The sequence below is a fragment of the Amphimedon queenslandica genome, unplaced genomic scaffold (assembly GCF_000090795.2).
Source record: "Amphimedon queenslandica unplaced genomic scaffold, v1.1 AMPQUscaffold_13380, whole genome shotgun sequence".
In the NCBI taxonomy this organism is placed as follows: Eukaryota; Metazoa; Porifera; class Demospongiae; order Haplosclerida; family Niphatidae; genus Amphimedon; species Amphimedon queenslandica.
This window is the reverse complement of record NW_003546384.1, coordinates 57639-80510: the sequence shown is the minus strand read 5'-3', so window position 1 is coordinate 80510 and position 22872 is coordinate 57639. Positions and strand designations below refer to the sequence as shown.

General features: G+C 36.2%; 4 protein-coding genes and 1 long non-coding RNA gene across 5 annotated transcripts; 2 read left to right on the top strand and 3 right to left on the bottom strand.

Moving 5' to 3' along the window:
* The first annotated feature begins 2859 nt into the window (after positions 1-2859).
* On the top strand, positions 2860-3292 carry LOC109582485 (uncharacterized). The gene is made up of 3 exons (XR_002185112.1): positions 2860-2959; positions 3010-3138; positions 3200-3292. It is a non-coding gene; the product is annotated as an uncharacterized LOC109582485 (long non-coding RNA).
* A 3365-nt stretch (positions 3293-6657) lies between these two features.
* On the bottom strand, positions 6658-11849 carry LOC109582492 (DNA polymerase V-like). The gene is made up of 31 exons (XM_019997221.1): positions 11708-11849; positions 11545-11655; positions 11408-11500; positions 11248-11322; positions 10971-11198; positions 10826-10924; positions 10670-10775; positions 10449-10630; positions 10334-10404; positions 10244-10289; positions 10131-10198; positions 9954-10083; positions 9829-9910; positions 9708-9760; positions 9457-9567; positions 9296-9403; positions 8727-8942; positions 8437-8679; positions 8256-8364; positions 8178-8211; positions 8072-8129; positions 7917-8030; positions 7794-7869; positions 7702-7748; positions 7549-7656; positions 7427-7497; positions 7328-7379; positions 7218-7286; positions 7117-7167; positions 6939-7076; positions 6658-6890 (listed from the first exon to the last, which is right to left on the bottom strand). The coding sequence occupies exons 1-31, from the start codon at positions 11816-11818 to the stop codon at positions 6759-6761; spliced, it is 3192 nt and encodes a 1063-aa protein (XP_019852780.1). The 5' UTR covers positions 11819-11849; the 3' UTR covers positions 6658-6758.
* A 185-nt stretch (positions 11850-12034) lies between these two features.
* LOC100640798 (coatomer subunit beta'-like) lies at positions 12035-18456 on the bottom strand. The gene is made up of 24 exons (XM_011405936.2): positions 18317-18456; positions 18100-18216; positions 17963-18049; positions 17757-17883; positions 16772-16920; positions 16596-16717; positions 16521-16545; positions 16300-16399; positions 15345-15487; positions 14968-15167; positions 14764-14874; positions 14621-14709; positions 14457-14563; positions 14056-14199; positions 13811-13941; positions 13576-13723; positions 13365-13471; positions 13222-13285; positions 12914-13128; positions 12748-12840; positions 12504-12684; positions 12342-12419; positions 12237-12287; positions 12035-12162 (listed from the first exon to the last, which is right to left on the bottom strand). The coding sequence occupies exons 1-24, from the start codon at positions 18338-18340 to the stop codon at positions 12121-12123; spliced, it is 2655 nt and encodes an 884-aa protein (XP_011404238.1). The 5' UTR covers positions 18341-18456; the 3' UTR covers positions 12035-12120.
* Positions 18457-18506: 50 nt separating this feature from the next.
* LOC100640670 (1,4-alpha-glucan-branching enzyme-like) lies at positions 18507-21350 on the top strand. The gene is made up of 5 exons (XM_003386937.3): positions 18507-18588; positions 18663-18878; positions 19208-20177; positions 20319-20734; positions 20807-21350. The coding sequence occupies exons 1-5, from the start codon at positions 18562-18564 to the stop codon at positions 21248-21250; spliced, it is 2073 nt and encodes a 690-aa protein (XP_003386985.1). The 5' UTR covers positions 18507-18561; the 3' UTR covers positions 21251-21350.
* A 9-nt stretch (positions 21351-21359) lies between these two features.
* LOC100640543 (sulfotransferase 1C2A-like) lies at positions 21360-22822 on the bottom strand. Its single transcript, XM_019997201.1, has 4 exons — positions 22735-22822; positions 22417-22668; positions 21866-22127; positions 21360-21812 (listed from the first exon to the last, which is right to left on the bottom strand). Exons 2-4 carry the CDS (start codon positions 22657-22659, stop codon positions 21472-21474), a joined length of 846 nt encoding a protein of 281 aa, XP_019852760.1. The 5' UTR covers positions 22660-22668; positions 22735-22822; the 3' UTR covers positions 21360-21471.
* Positions 22823-22872: the final 50 nt, after the last annotated feature.

The window sequence follows — 22872 nt, the reverse complement described above, 5'->3', positions numbered from 1 at the left end:
TATACATGAATTATAATTAGAATTTCATTTCAAATTTTTTGAAGTGTTAACTGTTTCTTGTTTTGTACAAGATATAAATCTACTTCAAATTACAGGCATACATATAATGAAGTACAAACAGAGTTACTATTTTTAGTATTCATAAATGATTAATGAGAAGACATGTACATTAGTGACTACAAATCTCAATGGTAAAATAATGAATGTAACTAGACTAGACTATCTATAAATAATGCATAGTGGTTGTTCAACATCTGCGATTGGTTGATCAATATACATTATACATATTGTCATGAGAGCTATTAATAATTGTTTGGTACATGAATGTTATTTAAATATCTAGACAACACCCATTTTAGTGCATTCCTTTCATTTCTTTGGATAATCATGAGAGCAGCAACTCTTCTTCTCTTTCTCACACTAGCTGCTCCTCCTCCTTTGATTAATTCTCAGTCACTCATCTCTTCATCTCTATCCAGTACAGTGACTCATATTGCTGTTAGTACTAATGGAGTCTTTGTGAGCACTGCTTCTCAAGTACACCGGTTCTCTTCTACTCTACAACAATTAGAAGGCTCTCCTGATACTCCTGGTGGTGCTATTGATGGAATAGCTAGTACACCTGATGGTGAGTGGTGTATAGTGTGTACTGATGCTGGTGGTGTAACATGTTCTGTTCTTAATGGATCTAATCTTGAAGCTCCTGCTAATAGAACAGTGACTAACAGTGGGACTGCTAGTAGTCTAGTAGCGTTTACTGGAGGAGATTGTAACAGCTTTTACACTGGGAGCACTGTTAATCAACGTATTTTGTATCATCAGTATGGGTTTGCTGGTAGTACAGTGGAAAGAGCTACTAATGCTGGACATCAACTGTCTTCAAACTTTGATCGTGCATTTCTGAGTGGTTTCTTTGCCTCAGGATATGCTTATTATGTTGTGAATGATCCTCCAACAAGTGGTAGTAGCAACAGACGGCTCCGTATAATAAGAGTATGTAATGACAGTGCAGCAGCATGATGGTTTCAACAATCAATATGAACTGACATTAGGTTGTGATGGTAATAATGCTTTCTTTAATCTTTTTCTGATTGATGTATCAGTTATTAATGGAGAGACATTGTTAATAGCAATACGCTCTGGATTAGTGGATGATGTATGTTCGTACAATCTGTCTGAGATTAACTCTTTAATGGATGCTGCTTATCAATCATGTGTAGTTGATGGACTGGTAATAAGAATATTTTTTGGCAGAGTTCTGTATCATGTGCAGGAGGATCACCTGGATTAGATGGAACTATTGTGAGTTTTAAATCTATGTTGCTTTATATAATCATATCTCCTAACAGTGTAGTATATCTGATTCAAGAAGTGCTAGTCCAGCTCCAGCAGTTGGTGTAGCAAACCCTCTCACTCCCACTGGTCTAGTTACTAACACTACTATACTGAATGGATTAACTGCTATTGTTGGAGTGTCCATTGATGACATTGATTTCATTTACTTTGCATTTACATTAAATAGCAATAATTATTACATCAATAAGGTTAGTAGTTGTGTTACAGTCTTTATACAATTTCATATAATTCTACAGTATCACTTGGTCAATAGTACAACCCTTACATTTATATCTGAAGTTACATCAACTTCTTCAGTTACATCATTATCCTGGTCTCAGGGTTCAGAGTATGTGTATGGTATCAGTGGTACTAATGTAAGTACAATGATCAGTATGTACTAGTGTTGTTGATGTAAGTGTTTATGTATACACAACTAAGTGATGGCTTTAAGTTATGTCAAATATGGGTTAGACATATAAATGCTACTACAATTAGATAATGAGTCAGACCATTGTATGTCATCACAAATAATTCCCAATTACTAATTACTACACCAGAATCATCAGAATGTTAATAATAAACTACTATACTGTATTAGGTGATTGCATTAAAGACAGAGGATTGTTCCAGTGCTACTAGTTGCTCTGAGTGTGTTAGTTTAGGTGATCCATTATGTGGTTGGTGTATGATAGAGAGCAAGTGTTCACGTAGACCATTCTGTCAGGATAATGATCAAACAAGACGATACCTAACACAAGGAGACAGTAATAATTGCTTTGATACAGTATCTATTAATCCACCTACTTATATCACAGATACAGAGCAACAGCCCCATCAGGTATGCATCATTAGCAACGGTGTGATATTGAGTTCTAATCTCCTTCCTCTTTTCTGTTTCTTTCTAGGTCAATTTGACATTTTCACCAGCTTCTCCTCCTCTCATATTACCAGGGGAAGGATATTTTTGTGTTTTTAATGGTATCATGAGTCCATTGGAACTATCAATGGGTACTAATACTGGTAGCTGTTCAGTACAAGATATAGTGTCTCAGGTCACTGGCATACAACTAGGTAATAACTACTAATATTTATTATTCCTTTCTTTTATGTTTTTAAACTGATATTTCACTTCAGACACTACATTCAGTATATACAGTAATAGAACTAATGTGAATTTCTATACAAGACCAGCTAATTATACTTTCTACAACTGTCCTACAGCATTAAAGTGAGTTGATGAATGTGCTATGTACACTTAAAGATACCATAAATGTGACTGCTATTGTCATGAGTATATAATTATTTTTGTGAATTATGTAAACAATCTATGCTTGAGTGTTGTCCAAACAATAATACATCAGGCCATAGGCAGTTTTCGTTATACACTAAGCTGCTTTGCTTGTGCCTGCATCACAACTGGAAGTGGTGTATAAACATCATACCACTACTTGAATAACTAGCTATAGAGCCTCAGTCAGTTTATAAAGATACATCGTCTTCAATTTTCATTCTATTCATTAGGTGTAGTGCATGTCTTCAAAGTGAAACATGTGGTTGGTGTCAGTTAGACTTTACATGTACTGGACAGAACTCATCATGTACTACTGGTGAATGGTTCAATGTAAGACTGACATGTCCTTTTATGGCACGATGTGCTGATATTCTCTACAGACAAAAGATGGTGGTAGAGCTAGTAGTTTCTGTCCCTTCTTAGAGCCTAATTCTGTTACATCTGATGGTAGATATACTCAAGCAGCTAATGTTGTTAAGGATTTAACATTATCAACTAGTAATACTGGGGTATGTACTGTAACTGTAACACACTAGCATAATTATGGATTGTCATTAATTATATATATAGTCTTCACCTGGTCTCACTTATGAGTGTGTATATGGTACTGATACTAGAACTGCTACTGTTAGCAGTGACAATAGAGTGACATGTATTAATATTCCTATGGTGAGTAACAGTAGAATATTTAGTAATAATTAATACTTGCTTGATAGTTATTCATTGGAGGAGGCAGTACTCAGAATGTCTTATTAAGTCTCAGACAAGTTTATAATGGAAATAGATATACAATAGAGACTAATGCTACTGCAAATCTCAATGGTAATTATAATGAATATTATAGTATTTAATTATAATGTACATAGTGATCTTGTATGACTGCCCTTCATTGGCCCTTGGTTGCTCATCATGCTTAGCACAGAGAATTGGTACTGGATTTAGCTGCAGTTGGTGTACTAGTAATAGTCAATGTAGAGACATTAGTGATTGTAATGATGCTAGTCCTGTCATTAGTACAGGAAGCTGCCTACCAAACATTATGGACTTTAATCCTAAGGCAGGTCCCCCCAGAGGTGGAACAACCATCTTTATTAATGGAACTAATCTAGGAACACAACGCACTGACATAGAGTCTGTTATGATTGGTAGTAGAAACTGTACTGTTGATGAATATCAAGCAGGAGTAAGGATAAGGTGCACTATTGTTCCTGATGCTAGTGATAATATAGACAGGAATGAAACTATTAGGATAAGAGTGATCAGATCCAGTGGTAATGAGACTGCCATTAGTACGGCTCAATTCCAGTTCTTAACACCAATCATTCAGTCAGTGAGTCCTACATTTGGTCCTGTCAGTGGTGGCACTAGGATAAGAGTACAAGGTACTAACTTTGATATTGGTAATAAAGAAATGACTAGAGTAATACTGAGAGAATCATCATCAAGAAAGAAGAGAAACATATGTCCTGATGTTAACTGTAATATCATGTAAGTATAATAAAGATTATACACTGATAATAAATAATTGTGATCATTAATAGGAGTATCATTAATACTGAGATCAATTGTGTTACTGGTAGTATTAATGATACTGACTGTGTGAGGAATGTAATAGTATCAGTTGATGGAGCTTCATTCTCTAATACTAGTATAGGCTATGAATATAGACCAGATCCTACATTTGATAGCATCAGTCCTATGATCACAATACCAGTGTAAGTAGATACCGTACAAGATGATTTATTGGCGGGAGTAATATTTGGCAAATTTGCCTGTAGAAAGAAATTGGCAAATTTTATACTGGCAATTTTGTGCCATGTGCCATTGAGCGTGCTCAGTTTGAAACAAAATGGCGTATTTTATATTGGCAATTTCTTCATAGAGCCACCAATCGCAAATATTAATTCCTCGCCAATAAATCATCTTGTACAGTACATACTCTTTATATTAAACTCTTATACTTTAGTGGTGGTATTCAGCTAGTATTCACTGGTACAAACTTAAACTCAGTTGAATCTCCTACTATTACTATCAATGATAGTAGACTGATTTATAGTAGTACTGAGGTCAGTATAGTATTCTTGTTCTATAGTAATGCATCTCTTTACACAGCCTTGTATCGCTAATGACACTGGTACTTTGCTGTCATGCACTGCTCCTGATTTGATATATTTTGAAACAGACAGCAGTTACTTTGGGACACGTCTTGAGTATATGCTGATGTTAGATGGAGCAGAGTCACCTAATTACACAAATACCGATCTGAGCTTAACACTGCAACCTAATCCAATATTTACTGGTATTGATAATGACTCAAGATCTATACCAGTTGATGATATTAATGACATTACTATTATGGTAAGTTATAAAATATATAAAGACTAATAACTGATGTCTTTGTTACATATAGGGAATGAATATTCTGTCAGTTGACCCATCAGAGATTAATATTATTTTAGGAGATAATGATACTGATAGATGTAGTAATGTTAGAACAACCTCCAATACTGTAAGTGGTTTCTGCATGTAACACTAATATCATAAAACCTTATAAATAGGAGATTACCTGTAGACCACCCATCAAGCCATCAGGTACCAGATTAGCACTGAGAGTAAGAATATTCCTCATTGATACACACAACCTCATTATATACAATTATATTATAGATTCAGGTGGCAAGACTCTATTATCCATTTTCAGCTTTAAATGGCTCACAATGGACTTTAGTATATACTGATGCTAGTACTATTATCACTACTATTACTACTACTACTGGCACTACTAGCACTAGTGCTCCTAGTTCTATTTTAATTTTAGCCATTGTTGGAGGGGCTATAGCAGCTAGTGTCATAACACTATTGATAATAGCAATACCATTGATAATTGTCATTTTTATTGGAAGAAAGAGGGCAAAAGACAAGTAAGTTAACATAGTTTAAATATTTAACTTGTGCTTTTGATAGGTCAATACCTCATGAAGGTAATGCAGTAGTCCCAATGTCTATGAACATGATCTACCAGGGCAGCACTAACCAACATAACATTCTCCTTCATCAGTCCAACCCAGCATACACTAAAGCATCAGATATTCACATATATGATGAGATACCTGCAAACCAGTATGAAGAATTTGTATTTGTAAATAAGACTAATAATGATGGTGATGATGAAGAAGATCAAGATAATGAAGATCATGAAGGCTACGTTGATACAGGAGTGATTAATGGTGTTGCTCAAAGTTCAGAAGATAAAGAAGATCAAAATAATGAAGATAATGAAGGTTACGTTGATACAGGAGTGATTGATGGTGTTGCTCAAAGTTCAGAAGATAAAGAAGATCAAGATAATGAAGATAATGAAGGTTATGTTGATACAGGAGTGATTGATGGTGTTGCTCAAAGTTCAGAAGATAAAGGAAGCTACGAAAATATCCTAAAAGTAGACGATGATGATTATATTTGAAAAGGTGCTTTTGTGTAGTGTTGTTTTAGTATAGTACAATAGTTTTAGTTTTAGTTATGCATTAGTAATAATTTTTGTTTTAGTTCTTGCTATCGCTTTTATACTGTATTTTAGTTTTAGTTTCATTCTTCCAATACTTCTAGCTTTAGTTTCAGTTCTACTTTTATTTATCAAACTCTTTCAGTTAAAGTAAAACCAATACTTGAAACATTATTAAGCTTTTACACATGATTGGGACCCACTAATAGTAGAGTAGAGTACTAGGTAGTGGTCGTCACGCCTCTTAATTATACTGCAATAGTTTAATTAGTTATACAAGTGTGCTATTTTCGTTTTAATTAATGGAACTCACAATTAAAGTTTTAGTTATAGTTAATTATAATTTAGTTATTGTTATAAGTACTGAAGAATTTGAATTTTAGTTTTAGTAAACGAAAATAACTCACTAAAATATATTTTAGTTTTAGTTATTGTTAACTAAAACCACATTATAAATTTAGACTATTATTTTTATTGCTACACAATGTATTATATACTAATTTCTCGCTGCATTTAATACGTATTGTTTCCATTGTATGCCCCGAAACTTCTAGTTTAGTTCAAAAAAGTTAATTATTTTGTTGAGTAGCTATATATTACACATGACATGTACCTTTAAAAGTTAAATTAGTCATTTTCCTCTTCATCCTCAGCTAATAATTGAAGTATATTTACAGTCAACTGCCCAGTCTTTTTAGGATTACTTTCCTCATGCTCAACTAATGCTTCATGTAACTTCATAACACCATCACCTTTGCACTGGAGAGAAAAGAGACAGTCAAGTGACTATCACATGATGTGACCCACCATGTCATGTGACTTGAGGTTCATAACTAAAGACTGGATGGACTCCAGTATTGGACGATAATTAGCAACTTTAGTTGATTTGAGATCAGTGATACAACGCAATATCAATGGATCAATGATTTCTGTGTCACTCAAAACCTAAGACAAGTGTAATAGTAATTCATGTTTAAAAAACCACCTGTTCTTTGGAGCGACTCAATATACTACTTATTAAACCATAACCTAACATCTGAATGAAGAGGTAAAAGTATGTAAGAACTAGAGATTTGGTACTCTTACCAATCTGAAATGATTCCCTGGAGTTTGTATATCATTAACAAGACTAGGTAAAAGCATTAGACTAATATCCTAACAAGAATTAATTTAAAAAAGCAACAAAACAGCCGTACTGGAAATCGATCAGAGAGAGTAGTAAAGAACAGATTGGGTACATTTGAATTCCTACAGTGAACAAACAATAAGTAGTGAACATACTAATGGATGATTACTTCTTAGTGATCATGTGACTGAGAGCTTTACTACACAAATCTCTAACCTTTTCCAGCTGCAATGCACCTTTCTATAATAAATTAAAATTTTTAATTTGAAAATTAAAAAACTGATTCTTAACTTGTACTGGGACACTAGGAGCTTCAATCTTTCTTTTCTTGCGAGCTGATCTTGTTGCCATGGGAGACACCGAGGGGAGTGGAGGACACACCCCTTTTAACACCTTTATCTAATAAAAAGTTAGTTTAATTATAAAGTGGGTGTGGTTACTGACGAGAAACATTGACGACTGATTAATAATAGGAGTAGTCAACTTTTTAGCTAAAGATAGAATTCATACAACACTTGAAGGTACTGTACAAGTACCTTTATAAATATGGATAGTTAGTAATTCCTCAAGAAAACTATGAAGCCCTTCAATATTAACATTTTCTTTCGGATACTAATAATGACAATAATCTGGTGTAAAGGCTAAAATTAATGCTCAACCTTTTTTATAGTACAGAGACTCTTAATGAGTGACTCAGCTCGGGAGGAGAGCGGAGAGAGAACCTTGTGCCCCTGATAAGCTATAGCTAGTAAAAACAATGGCTTTAATAAATCCTAAAAAAAGATGAATGACAAAAGGAGAGGGTGAGTTTTACTAGTATCAGAGGGATGTTGCTATTGTGCTTGATAAAGACATCCATTAGATGAAGTACCCTAAATATTACACCTTGCATATAATAAAAATTTAATGTAGGCAATAACCTCATTTTAAAATGCATCATTAGCATCTTGTTGCCTAGAGGAGAGAGAGTATCATAGTTAAGTTATATGTAGCCTTACTCTTCTTTTGTTTCTTCTCTTCTGTCCTTTCTTGCCTTCTCTGAAATATAACGGAGAGTGCCTCATCCAATGCCTCCATTCTCTCATCATCAATGGACATAATGGACTCCTTCATGAGTTGTACAATTTAAAGAAGTGAGGCAGCTGGAACTGATTAAATTCATTAAATTTGTATAAGTACCTGGTCACTGTCAACAGCTGCCAAATCTCCAAGAGCATTTCTTATGTCAGCCATAAACTCAGCTCCAGGATCAAAGAAACCTCCTTCATCTTCTTCTCCCTCATCCTCATCTTCATCCTCCTCCTCCTTATCTTCCTCCTCCTCTTCATTTGAGACTCCATTACTATTCTTATTATTATTCTCTTGCTGTTTCCCACCTTTTTCTTCTTCCATTAACTCTTCAACAGACTGTGGTTCTAACGCCTATAGTAATCACACTCAACAAATATACAAGTATTATATGCAACTACTTTAATTATTAGTTCAAACGATTCTTTTGTCAAATGAGGTACAATATACTGGAAGGATCTCTCCACTGCGCTTGACCACACCTGCTGTGGCCGTGATAAAAGCGATAGAATGATGTCTATCAACATCTCTATCCACTCAGCTGATGGCTTCTTTCTTTTTCTTGAAGGAGTTTTTAGAGCATCCGTCAACATATGATCATGACATTGTATGAGATCCTAGGAAAAAATTAAAACTCATCAATAATGGCCAGAGATTTGCACATATGTACGTATACATGTACTTATGTTGTGTAGAAAGTTTGAGCTCATTCTGATCAAAATTGGATTTTTTATGAATTTTTAAAGTTGCTCCAAAATCGGATAAAAGTCCCTGTACTATAGTACATGGTCTCGGGCCAAATTTTGCCAAAAATGAAAAGTAGAGAATTCTCCATTTTTATGACATTCCCTGATACATATACATGTTCTTATGTTGTGTAGAAAGTTTGAGCTAATTCTGATCAAGATTGGATTTTTAAAGAATTTTTATGCCTGCTCTCTCTCTCTCTCCTTCCTTCCCTACATCTTACATTAATGACAGTATCAGCGTCTCCTTCTCTCTCCCATATCAATTCAATGTACAATAATGATGCTAACTGAAGAAAAACATTTTCAATTGAATCCTTTCCAGCTGCATCCTATAAAAATAGTAGCAGACAGAAATAGAAATGTCCCCCGACTCTTTTCTTACTTTTTCAGTTAATTCAGTCACTAGGTGTATTGCAGCAAGCCGCGCCTCTTCATTAGAGGAAGACATTTTTGTATCAAGTCTTCCCTCCCCCTCATACTCAGAGAACCATTCCTAAAAGAGCAATAATAAAAATTTCATTTTATACTAAGAATTAAACCACACAGCCATAGTGTATGAATTAACAACATAGTACAGTTTGTGATGAATAATTATTAGTCTGTAGTAAATTGATGTTTATTAATTTAAATTACCTGGAATCCTTTAGCTATTTTAACAGACCAGAAGTCACTAGGAGAAGCCTGACCTAGAGAAAATAAGAGAGATTGAGAGAGTATCATCAGTTATGAAAATAATTACAAATGTTAAAGCTACCTTGTTTAATTTTTGATAAATCATTTAACAAACTCAATACTTTAGACTGACACGCCTCCTTATCCTCGGAGGACACGCCTCCCTATAATTAACAGGCTACAGCATTACAATAAAACCACACCCACCTCATTAGAGTAAGTCATTATTAATAGTTGTAAAACCAGTTTGCATAACCAGTCAGGGCTCTTCAGCTCGTATGGTAAATGTTTCATTAATAATGAGGATTGCTCTAATATCCAGCCCATGAGTGTCACACTACATGCATACATACATGTACATAATTAATGATATTCATTGCTTACGATAAGGTGGGAGGAGCTTCGTGAGTGAGGAGGAAATCTATGTAGGTTGACACACCCTCCAGTGACAACTGAAACGTTTTTTAAATTACAAAATAAAATTAAAGTTACTTTACTTGACACTGCATGTGTGATAGTGATTCCGGAAAATGAGATGAAGATCTAAAATTTAAATTAATTATTTAAAATTAATTAATCAATGATACTTTAAAAACTGAAGCCACACCCCCACACAAAGGATCGGAGACTTTAAAACACTTTGAACAATTTTTTCGAGCTAATCAATTTTAATAAATAATAATTAATTAACGACACACCTACCAAATGCATTGATGCCTCATACAAAGAATGATGCACCACTCTGGTGCTTGTGTGAATTTGGCACAAAAGTGTGGGCGTTAAGACCACACCAACCTCTGAAATACTCAAGGACGGCAGGACAAGTTTTTCTATCAGTTGATAAGCCAAGAACTTTCTCTCGCGAGTAGAAGAAAGCAAGGAACCTTTTAAGAAAAGATGAAAAATAAAAAAACTATTGTTACCATCAATAACAATGCTCCAAAACCCAGCCCACTCTTTGGTTCCCCAGAGGTAATCAAAGAGGTGTGGCCAAACACTGTGAATCCTTGGATGACACTGAGAGCTGGTCTATAATAATAATACATACAATAAGAACTTGTTATTACGTTTCTATTTACCAGCAATGTGCTTGATAACATTTCAAAATTTCTCGAAATTAAAAAATCATTAGACTCCGCATTCCAGTACTGTCTCACAAACTCACCAAACCACGCCTCCTAATAATATCACGATAAAATAAAACAAAATATGAACGTAGTGTACCTCTTTGAAATAACGTTGAAGAGTAATTAGTAGTAATATGGCTTCGGGGGAGGAGCCATTCCAGCCGCAATCTAGTGCCATATATGGTAATACGAGTTCACAAACCTTTCTACTCTCTCCCTTTAGCATTTCTAATAATTTCATTAAAACCGATGCACACAATTCCCTCAGGGGGGCTTTCTTGGTTGCTATGGCAACGATTTTCTGGACGACTAATGGCAACTCTTCCTAAAGCGAAACTATTGATTAAAAAATGGCTGCCATTGGAACCACAAACTTGTGACATGGTGAAACCAGATTCAACGAGTGCCAATAGTGCAAATACTTGTCCAAAATAAGCACCTCTTTCTTCCTAAAAATAAAATAATAAAATATATGTACATGTAGTAGTACCCAAGTACGGTAGATAATTTGAATAAAACTCGTAAAGTATTTACCGATCCTTTGGCATTCCCGATGTGCTCCAGTTTCTCACAAATAAGTTTCAAAATGACACCACACGACAAATAGTCACCGTACCTACTCAAAAACTGAAAGAAAAATCAAGTTACCATGGCAACAAAACCACACCCACCTCACATAGCACTGTGAAGTAACCATGACGAGCACCTTTCCTGTTTGAGGCCAGACCAGAGACCAAACGAGTGAGACAATAACTGATCTCTTGTTGAAACGAGTCACTCTCCTAATAGTTATATTAATAAAGATACAAATAAATTTTAAAATATATTTTTTACTCGAGATTCCTCGAGAATTGATATAATTTTCTGAGCAGCTGATAGTCTCGCTGCCTCCTCTAAAGAGGAAAGATCCCAAAAACATTGTAACAAAGAACCACTACCAGACATCTTCTAACACGTGTTCTAAAAGATTCTTTTTGGCGCTATCAAGTTCTGAGCATGCTCAGTCCAGTTATAAATTAATAAAATAGTTAATTAACAACTAATGGCTTTAGTTTTGGAAAAAAGGTGTGAGAGGCAAGCAAGCAAATGAAAATGAATAAAAAAGAGAAAGAAAATAGGAGAAGCAGAAAAGGAAATAATAATAATAAACACTTAAAATCCTCGTTCACCTATAATAACAATAATAATAATAATAACACAATTATTATTATTTCTTTTATTATTATAATTAAATAAACAGTTTAAAGTTAGTCTCCCAGCAAATCCTCTTCATCATCAAGATTGATACCCTAACAACGGAAAGAAAACAAGAAGAAAAAAAAGAGTTGTGTTAAAATTTCAATCAAAGAGTAGGTTAGCTTACTTCAGTGTCAACATCTTGCAGATCTTCGTCGCTTAAATCTAAATTTATTTCCTAGGAAAAAACAAAAGCACAAGATTAGCCACATCCAAAACCACACCCACTCACATCGCCATCACCATTATTAACAGGAGCACGGACAGGACCAGATAACATCTCCTCAATAACATTACGATCACCGACCGGCTGTAGATAAAATATATGATGTAAAATGATGTCATGTAATGCAATATGATGCCATGTGATGCAATATGATGTCATATGACTCACTGTTGCTTTGAGGTACTCTGAAGCCGGCGGAAGGTTCTCTCTCTCTTCTTTGATGAAGTCTTCGGCTTTGAGAGCAGACTGGAGCTCGGGGAAAAGGTTCTCATATTCTGTTGGGTCGGCTAAACTTTGAGCAGCTTTCGTGTTGACTTTAGATAAGTTCTCTTTCCATAGCTTGACCGTCCTAAAAGAGAAGGAGAGAAATAAAGAAAGATACTAAAAACGTAGATCATATTCATTGCCTTACCTTGATATTTGACTTGGTAGGTATGTTCTAGCAAAGAGAGCAGCTTCAGCTAATCGACCAGTTGAAATGAGAATATCGAGACACACCTCCAATCTATTAATAGAAAACAGAAGTTACAAGAATGAAAAGAGAAGGGAGATATGTGTAGGTATACAAAGTTACAAACCTTCCTAGTAAGAAGTTAGCAGTAAAAGCTATGTTATTCTTTCCAGCTTCAGACGTGGTTTCAGCTAGTTTAGCTAGGGTACCAGCGTCCCCAGCACTAGTAGCTAGTAGTAGGAGACCACTGTAATCCTTAGCATGATGGAGGCACTCTAGAGCTAAACCAAACTGACACTGTGTCATTGCTAGCTCTCCTAATGACTTCCATTTCTCATCAGCCTGGGGAAGGAAGAGGAGGAGCAAGGGTAATATGAAATGGAGGGAATAAGCAGAAACAGAAAAGAGAGAGAAAGATTATGTCTTCTAACTAACTTGTGCTGTATGTGCCAGCTCATAAGCTGCTTTGAGGTCTTTGAGCTGAAGAGCAAGATCAAACCTTACGAGAAATGGAGTATCATTTAATATAATTGAGTCCTCATGTCTCGTTACATGTACATGCACATAAAACCCTTTACTTGTGGTCCTGGTCCGTAGTGACGGCAAGAGCCTGAGACTTGAAACCTTGCTTCTCTAGAAAGTGAGCGACTCTAGTCCGTTGATCATAAGGAATTGAGGGAAGAACCTTGAGGAGAGAAAGGGGGGAGGGAAGTAGCAAGATAAATAATTCTCAAAATAAACTACACTGTACATGTACATCTTCAAAACTAGCTCTTTCCTCTTATGCACCTGGTCTGCTGTGTCAAAGTCCCTTCTCATAATGGCCGTCTGATACTCCAGCACTGATTGTTGGAGAAGAAACGATACAATATTTAACTCTTTGTCTCCTAGATACAACCTGTTGTCCTTAGCAATGTAACCTAACAGGTACATCACTCTGTACCAGATAATGGAGGAGAGAGAGGGAGGGAAATAAAAATAAAGACAGTTTTATTTAAATATTGTTGATTAAATGCAGCTGTACCTGTCCAAGTGAGAAATGGTTACAATTTCTCCGCCCACATAATAATTAACCCTATTCACATTGTTAGTATAAATGAAACAGTCGCCGACCCAAAGACCAGTCTTCACTACTTCACTAATCTCACCTAGCACCTAAAAATATAATAAATAAATTCTAATGCTTTGAATTTGACAAATTTGCTATTAATATAGGTCCAAACTTGCTCTCTTTCTCTCTCTCCCTCCCTCCTTTCAAAATCTCTTTACATCAAAAGCTGCTTCAATTCCGTCTTCATCAATTCCTTCATTATTAGCCACTGCATTTTGAACTGCTTGACTGTCAAATTTGAGAATATAAAAAGCTTCTTCTGACGCTATACAAACCAGTTCACCTCCATCAGACCACATAACCTAAAAACAAACACCAAATTAGTATACTATCAGTAAAATATCAGTAATACCCAGTAAATTATTGGTAATGCCCAGTAAATTATTGGTAATGCCCAGTAAATTATCAGTAATACTCAGTAAATTATAAATGCATTAGTAGAGTCAGAGTTTTAAATACATAAGCAAAAATTCAATAATGCTTTGTAAAAGTCAGTAAACCTCAGTAAACTCAGTTAAATTATTAGTAAAACTCAGTATATTTTAAAGCCTATCCTTACATGTTTTGCTGATATTTCAATGCGACGAATAAGTTCAAGTGACTCCCAGTCGTAAAAAGAAAGAGTATTACTAGCTCTTACTCCTAATAAATGTCCACCAAAAATACCTAAAAAAGAAAATAATTAAAAAATAATAATTAAGAACTGTGCTCTCTCTCTCTCACCCTCTGCTCCCAGTTCAGGTTTAAATGTCTTCTTTTCTTTAAAATTCTTGAATATTTTGACTTTACTTGAGCCCTCACGAACAGCGTACCTTTAAATAGAAACCAAATATGCATAACCACACCCACTCAATACGCCCACTCACTCTGATGAGTCTGCCGCCCACACAAACTCCAATGCCGATCCAAAGGATTTATTCCTGAGAGCCATTGCAGTGTATATGATGTACTCACCATCTCCACAGACCACGACGAACCTAACAGCATTAAACATTAATACTTACTATTTTTAGCAACAATGGTTCTATTTTTAGTAACAACACAACCGGTTGCTATTATTAGTAACATACCTCCCATTAGGATTATGTGATATGGTCTGTGGGTATATTTCACAAGAGCCCATGTCTTTCACAACCAGTGGTAACCTCTCTCCATCTTTAATCTCAATGTCTCCGATATTCTTTAGGTTTGCTTGCTGTATCTCGCTGTGTTTGGCCCAGATTATCTTACCACTGCTGTCCATACTCATGGCTGGCTCCTCTCTACCTAACTGTAGGGAGAGAGAGGGAGAGGGAGGGAGAGAGAGAGTGGAGAAAGAAAGAAATTATAGTAGGTACTGTAATTCCAAAATATATTTCACATTAAAAATCATTGGTGAAGAAGCTTCTTAAATAAATTGAATACAGAAATTGATTTTTATTAATTTTTAATTTTTGGCTATAAATACCTTAACCATGACAGATCCTTCATCATAGCCGAGGGCGACATCATTTGAGCCGCGGAGACAAGATATCCACCAGATCCTCTCAAGACCGTAATTGAGTGTGGTCTCCAGCCGATAAGTGTTAGCATGCCAGATCCTTATGGTACCTAACAATAGAAGAAGAGGGAGGGAGGGAGGAGTAAAATGGAGATCAAGATTACATATACATGTAAATCTAAATTGGCCTTCACTATGGAATTACAGACATGTGAAGTCTAAAGTGCTGATTAGTTCCATTGGATGAAATAAAAGTAGAAACCTGCTATATTATATACATGTATGTACATGAACGCTACATGTTTTGGAGCAACTTTAAAAATTCGTTAAAAATCCAATTTTGATCGGAATCAGCTCAAACTTGCTACACAACATAAGAACATGTATATGTATCAGGGAATGTTATAAAAATTGAGAATTCTCTACTTTTCATTTTTGGCAAAATTTGGCCCGAGACCATGTACTATAGTACAGAGACTTAGACCAAATTTCGCCAAAAATGAAAAGTAGAGAGTTCTCCATTTTCATAATATTTCCTGATACATATACATGTTCTTATGTGTGTAGAAAGTTTGAGCTGATTCCGATCAAAATTGGATTTTTTATGAATTTTTTAAGTTGCTCAAGAAAGTGCCAGTCCTGGATTTACAGTGACAATGGAACTAATGGGTTTTTTGCTTGTCACGGATTTCGTGACAATGGAACTAATGGGTTTTTGCTTGTCACAAATTTCGTGACAATGGAACTAATGAGTTTTTGCTTGTCACAAATTTCGTGACAATGGAAATAATGGGTTTTTTTGCTTGTCACATATTTTGTGACAATGGAAGTCAATTTTTTACATACTATAGCAGGGTTTCCACGAGGCAAATATAAAATTACAATAATAATGCAACAAAACTATTATATATGTATTCATTACCATCTTCAGATCCTGTTAATATGATGGGCAGTTCAGGATGAAAGGCAACAGCTGTAACATTCTGAGCATGACCTTCCAATGTCTGTACACAGGCTTTATTCTATTAGAATAAAATATTAACTATTAATAACCACTTATAACTATTTTTAATAACCATTAATAACTACTTGTAATTAATAACAACTATTAATAACTACTTATAACTATTAATAACTACTCACTTGATAGTCCCATATCTTTACCATCCTACAATTTTAAACAAATTTCGTTAAGCCACACCTACATGCCCCACCTACCTGTCATCGGCTCCAGATATGAGATAAGGTTTGTCTCCGCCCTGAAAGTAATCAATACAGTTCAGTCCTTTCTCGTGGCCCTCAAGAGTGAAATTAGGATGGGAAGAACCAAGCTGCCACACCTAGACATCACCATGGCAACAGTTACCAGGACAACGGTTACCATAGTTACATACCTTGACTGTCCTGTCAAGGGACGCGCTGGCAAACTGGTTGGTGTCTTTCGGGTTGAGCACTATCATCATGACGTAGTGAGTGTGGCCTTCAAATACTTGGACACACTGCCACTTCTTGTCCCAGTCCCATAGCTTTATCAACATGTCATCTAGCGAAAGAGGAGACTTGAAATTATAGCACCATGGACTATAGCCCATGGTTTTTTCAAAAAATGGCTCCGAAATCACCCCAAATTTTTATTACATTTTCTGATACATATTGATGTCCTTATGCTATGTAGCAAGTTTGACCTGATTCCGACTTCAATTTTTTAAGTTACGGCCATTTTAAGAAAATGCCAAAATTCTGAAAAATACCCTGTACTATAGCCCATGGTTTTTTCCAAAAACTGGCCAAAAAATCACCCCAAATTTTTATTGCATTTTCTGATACATATTGATGTACTTATGCTGTGTAGCAAGTTTGAGCAGATTCCGACTTTAATTTTTCAAGTTACGGCCATTTTAAGAAAATGCCAAAATTCTGAAAAATACCCTGTACTATACTATAGCCCATGGTTTTTTCCAAAAAATCACCCCAAATTTTTATTACATTTTCTGATACATATTGATGTACTTATGCTATGTAGCAAGTTTTAGCCAATTCCGACTTCAATTTTTCAAGTTACGGCCATTTTAAAAAATGAGCCATTTTTTGAAAAATACCCAAGGCTATAGCCCATGGTTTTTTCAAAAAATGGCTCCGAAATCACCCCAAATTTTTATTACATTTTCTGATACATATTAATGTCCTTATGCTGTGTAACAAGTTTGAGCTGATTCCAACTTCAATTTTTAAAGTTACGACCATTTTAAAAATCGGGCCAAAATCTGAAAAAATCCCTGTACTATAGCCCATGGTTTTTTCCAAAAAATGGCCAAAAAATCAACCCCAATTTTAATACATTTTTTTCCTAATATATAAATATTATATATTAGCACTTACCACTGCATGTGAGGATGTAGGGATGAGTTGGGTGAGTCACTATTGAGCGAATGTAATCGCTGTGAGCCTCAAATGAATGAACCTTCTCTAATGTATTGTAATTATAAACACGCAATAACATATCGTCCTAAAAAATAAAAAATTAATAATATCAATAATAAATAATAATAATAATGAAATAAATCTCCTTCTTTGTGTAGACTTACGGATCCGGTCACAACCCAGCTCTTTCTTGCTACAAACCTGGCGGCCCTCACCGGAAGATCAGTCACTTCAAATGATTTGATAAGAGTCTAAAAATAAAACCAAAAAATAAATTAACGTTAAACAGCTTGTCACTCACTTGTGACTCATAGTTCCATATATGGACGTTGCCGTTATACAGAGACACCAGCATCCACGGCTCCTTGGGATGCAAGTCCATAGACTTGACTCGGTCGGAACGAGAAACGAGTTTTTTCTACAAGATAGGGGTGGGCATTAATAAGAATAGGCCACCATTTTAATTATCCCAGTTACAAGAAACACTAGCTGGTTTTCCGTTTATGTTTTTTGCTTACTTTAACATCTAGCCTGAGAGGCATCTTGCTTTGATTTTCTTGTCTCTCTCAAAAGTCGCAAATATTGTTCCACGTCAAAAGGCTAAGGACAATGGCGCATGTGCAGTACCCAGTGGCAGTATACGGAATAGGTAACACGTGGAATCCGTATACTCTCCTTAGACCACACCTGCATCTGACACGCCCTTTTTAATTTTACGGAGTACTAGCCCCACCCTCCTTTCTGCAGCGTGCAAGAACTAAAAATGACGGAAAAACAGAAAGAGCCCTTGGTAAGATTCCGAGCTCATCTCTCTCCTCTTTTTAATGTAATTTATATCTCCAATTGTCCTTTTCTCATTCCCAGTTGGATGCTTCTCGTCCTCCCCAGCTGGAGAGACTTTTTGCAGGTGATGGCTACCTCACTTCCTTTGAGGGTGACCTCCTCTTAAGATGGAGTCGCTATGCGACCCTAAGGAACAGCATAATAAAGAATGAAGGGAGTCTGGCTGAGTTTGCAACCGGTTATAATAAGCATGGTCTGAGGCAGCTGCCCAATGGGGACATTGAATATCTTGAATGGGTATATACATAATGCATTGGAATATAATGTGATTAGTGTATTGTATATAGGTGGGATAGGGTATGTACATGTACATGCATATGTGAATACCAAGTAGGTGAATGGGTACATTATGTGAATGGGTACATTATGTGAATGGGTCTACATTGTATATGTGAATGGGTATGTTCATGTACATTGTTCATTGAGGCATACTGAATACATTATGTGAATGGACATTATTGTCTAATAGTAATAATATTTTTTGTTATCCAAATTGTATGTGGTTTTATGCACAATACAGATAATGTAATGTTTACATTAAACTTTACTAATTGTTACCTTTTTAGGTTCCAAATGGAGAGACGGTGTCACTTGCCGGAGACTTCAATAAATGGGATCCCTCGGCTCACGTCTGCACTCACCTTGAGTACGGGAAGTTTTACTTGAAACTCAAAGCGTCCGAAAATGGGACCCCAGCCATACCTCACAATTCTCAAGTCAAAGTAGTCATAAAGACACAAGATGGCCAGACCCTTTGGAGGATGCCTCCTTGGACTCGTTACACTATTCAAAATAAGGACCTCGTCTACATCCCTCGGCACTGGGCCCCGCCCACACCATACAAGTGGGTACACGGTCACCCTCCTAAGCCGACCAGTGTTAAGATATACGAGGCTCACGTGGGAATATCTTCTCCAGAACCTAAGATTGCTAGTTATAAATATTTTGCTGATAATGTTCTCCCAAGGATAGCCGATTTGGGTTATACTTGTGTTGAGCTGATGGCAGTCATGGAACACGCCTACTACGGGAGCTTTGGATATCATGTCACTTGCTTCCATGCCCCCTCAAGTCGCTATGGTAACCCGGATGAGCTCAAGTACCTTGTAGATACTGCCCACGGACTGGGGCTGTCTGTGATTTTGGACGTGGTACATAGTCACGCTGCTCGTAACGTTGACGATGGATTAAACCGGTTTGACGGGTCTGACGCTTGTTATTTTCACAGTGGGCCACGTGGGGACCACACCCTCTGGGACAGCAAGATATTCAATTACGAGGAATGGGAGGTTCTTCGTTTCCTCCTCTCCAATCTCCGCTGGTATATAGAAGAATACCGGTTTGACGGGTTTAGATTTGACGGAGTTACATCAATGCTCTACCATCACCATGGTATCGGTACTGGGTTTAGTGGCGATTATAAAGAGTATTTCAACATGTCCGTTGATCTCAGTGCTCTGGTATACCTCATGCTGGCCAATAGTTTATTGCATGAATTGTATCCTTTTGTAATAACTATTGCTGAGGACGTATCAGGTTGGTAAGGATAATAAATTTTAGCAATCCATTTAATTTGGCAATTTTTGCATAAATTTTAAAGCATATTAGCGAAGAAGCTAGTACCAAAATTAACTCAAAATTTTATATTGTTAATCTTTATTTTTTTGCATAATTTAGGTATGCCCACATTGTGTCGTCCTGTTGAAGAAGGAGGAGTGGGATTTGACTTCAGACTAGCAATGGCTATACCAGACATGTGGATCAAGCTACTCAAAGAGGAGAAAGACGAGGACTGGAATATAGAGTCAATATGGTGGACACTAACCAACAGGAGGTATCACGAGAAGTGTATAGCATATGCCGAGAGCCATGACCAAGCATTGGTAGGCGATAAGACCCTGGCCTTCTGGCTGATGGATGCCGAGATGTACTCCAATATGAGCACTGTAGCTCCTCGTACTATTGTCATTGATAGGGGGATGGCCCTTCATAAGATGATTCGATTGGTCACGATGAGTCTAGGGGGCGAGGCCTACCTGACTTTTATCGGTAATGAGTTTGGGCATCCTGAATGGCTGGATTTTCCTCGTAAGGTTAGCTCCGCCTACTTTAATGACAAGTTTTTAGTAATTTATGTATATATTCATTTTCTCTTTTTTTCTTAGGATAATGGGTTTAGTTACAAGTACGCTAGGCGTCAGTTTAATTTGGTCGATGACAAGCTACTCCGCTACCATTTTTTGTATAATTTTGATCGCGATATGATTAAACTTGAGACAGACTATCCTTTCCTCTCGTCTCCGCCCGCTTACGTCAGCAGAAAACACAATGGAGACAAGGTTCTCGTTCACGAGAGGGGCGTGGCATCGACTGTCTTTGTATTCAACTTTCATCCAACTCAGAGTTTTTCAGATTATCGCATTGGCGTCTATTACCCTGGTACCTATAGAATAGTCCTTAATTCCGACCGGAAGGAGTATGACGGTCACGATAGGATTGATGAGTCCCTGGACTATGTGACAAGTGAAGGAGAATTCGACGGTCGACCTCATTCTTTGTACCTGTACCTACCATCAAGAACTGCTCTAGTTCTAGCAAGAAAGAACTGATTTGAATTAACGTTTAAGTGTGTCTTTTTTGATGGTAATAATCTGTGTGTTGTTTTTGGGGTACTTTAGTGGTTTTTATAGTATAACTAATCTATTTTAATTTTGCCAATTTAATTGTAAAAAATGATTTTTTGAGTCCAAAACTGAACACAGCATTTGTATATAGTATAGTAGCAATTTAGCAAATTCTAAAAATATAAAGATATCTGGAATTATGATCATTATTCAAAGTCAAATTCTAAGTCAGTTCCTGACATTCTTTTGGTATATTCAGCATCAAACCTTGCTGACTGCTCAGGACTGAAATGATTCTTCCAATCACCTATAATTCCTTTACGTATGAAAGGTGTTGCATCACTAGCTAGAACTTTCTGTACATCTGGTACTTTATCATAAGTGGCCAGTGGGTCGTCTTTCATACTATCGAATGTACTCTGTCTAGTTATCTTCTCAATTGTTGCATCGTCAAGACTATACCCCATGAATTGGGCTATGGTCTTCACTGATCCAGACAAATCCTTCTTTAAATCTTCATACTTTAAGAACAAAATATTCTCAGCATCTATGAAAAATAACAAAAGTTTAAACATAGCTCTAAATTTTTTAGCATAGAACCTTTGTGCTTCCACCAGTCAAGGATGTGATCAAACCAAGATCCAAAGTCGACTTCTCCTTTCATAAAACATTCAAAAAAGCAATCCCAGTCACCAGTAAATTCATAAGGTAAGAGACGCTTTGTGTGATAGTAAAAGGACACAGCTACATCTTTAGGATTGCGTGCTACATAGATATACTTGCCAGTGGAGTTAGCAGGGTCTCTTCCAGGCATCATGTGATATGGTAAATGACACTTTAGAGTACGAGGAGGTGAAAGAGCCTAGGAAGAGATTATACTATTGTAACTTTTACAAATTTTTAAAACTGCTTAAAAATAGGGCCAAATTCTCTGTACATGTTTTCATAATTTTTTATGCATACAGCATATGCGTCCTCATTGTAAAGCTACGCAAAATTAGCTTGTTTGCACCTTTAGGTGTAAATTAAAGTGTGAACAAGCTTCATAGAATAGCTGGAAAAATGTCATTGCTTACAAAAATAATTTGCTATGAAGGAGGCCTTTGAAGATCCAAAATAATGCAATAAGCCGAGCATAGATCTAAACTTACAAGTGCACGGTCTTTTCCCATAAATTCCAGCCAAGGTACGTCAAAAAGAAGATGAGTCTCCTTTTCTCCTCCTTTCTGTACGAGAGACATAATCTGCTGGACCCAAGTTGTGCCGGATTTTGGATAAGTGGCGACATAGAGGTCACCAGGAGAGACAGGAAAGTCTGGAATTGAAGCTATCCAGTCTGGATCTAAGCCAAGATTAAGTGGAATCCCATTCACATCACGGAGTTTAATGCTCATCTTCTTTAGCTTTTGGAAGGGAGGAATATAATAATATCATGAGCTGATTGAGCTCAGTGAATTTAATTTCTTTACCTCAATACCTCATTAGGCGGGATCATTTAAGGGAAGTCCCACCTGTGAGGCAATGGTCAACAGCAATTTAAGTAAAAATTAAAAAAGAAATTATAATAAAAATACTATAATTAAGACAACTAATATTATTACCAAAAG

Bases quoted from the DNA above. Each gene is read 5' to 3' on its own strand.
- LOC100640543 (XM_019997201.1), bottom strand. From the start codon at position 22,659: ATGAGCATTAAACTCCGTGATGTGAATGGGATTCCACTTAATCTTGGC. The intron at 22,128-22,416 runs GTAAGTTTAGAT...ATCTCTTCCTAG, and splicing joins TGGGAAAAGACCGTGCACTT to GCTCTTTCACCTCCTCGTAC. The intron at 21,813-21,865 runs GTTCTATGCTAA...TATTTTTCATAG, and splicing joins TGACTGGTGGAAGCACAAAG to ATGCTGAGAATATTTTGTTC.
- LOC109582492 (XM_019997221.1), bottom strand. From the start codon at position 11,818: ATGTCTGGTAGTGGTTCTTTGTTACAATGTTTTTGGGATCTTTCCTCT. The intron at 10,290-10,333 runs GTATCATTGATT...TTTAAATTTTAG, and splicing joins GTGTGGCTTCAGTTTTTAAA to ATCTTCATCTCATTTTCCGG. The intron at 9,761-9,828 runs GTAGCTTTAACA...TATTTTCTCTAG, and splicing joins TTTATCAAAAATTAAACAAG to GTCAGGCTTCTCCTAGTGAC.
- LOC100640798 (XM_011405936.2), bottom strand. From the start codon at position 18,340: ATGCCTCTCAGGCTAGATGTTAAA. The intron at 15,168-15,344 runs GTATTTATAGCC...CTCTCCCTACAG, and splicing joins AAGGATCTGTCATGGTTAAG to TTAGGTAGAGAGGAGCCAGC. The intron at 14,564-14,620 runs GTGAGAGAGAGA...TTTCTTTTTTAG, and splicing joins ACCTGAACTGGGAGCAGAGG to GTATTTTTGGTGGACATTTA.
- LOC100640670 (XM_003386937.3), top strand. From the start codon at position 18,562: ATGACGGAAAAACAGAAAGAGCCCTTG. The intron at 18,589-18,662 runs GTAAGATTCCGA...TCTCATTCCCAG, and splicing joins AAAAACAGAAAGAGCCCTTG to TTGGATGCTTCTCGTCCTCC. The intron at 20,735-20,806 runs GTTAGCTCCGCC...TTTTTTTCTTAG, and splicing joins GGCTGGATTTTCCTCGTAAG to GATAATGGGTTTAGTTACAA.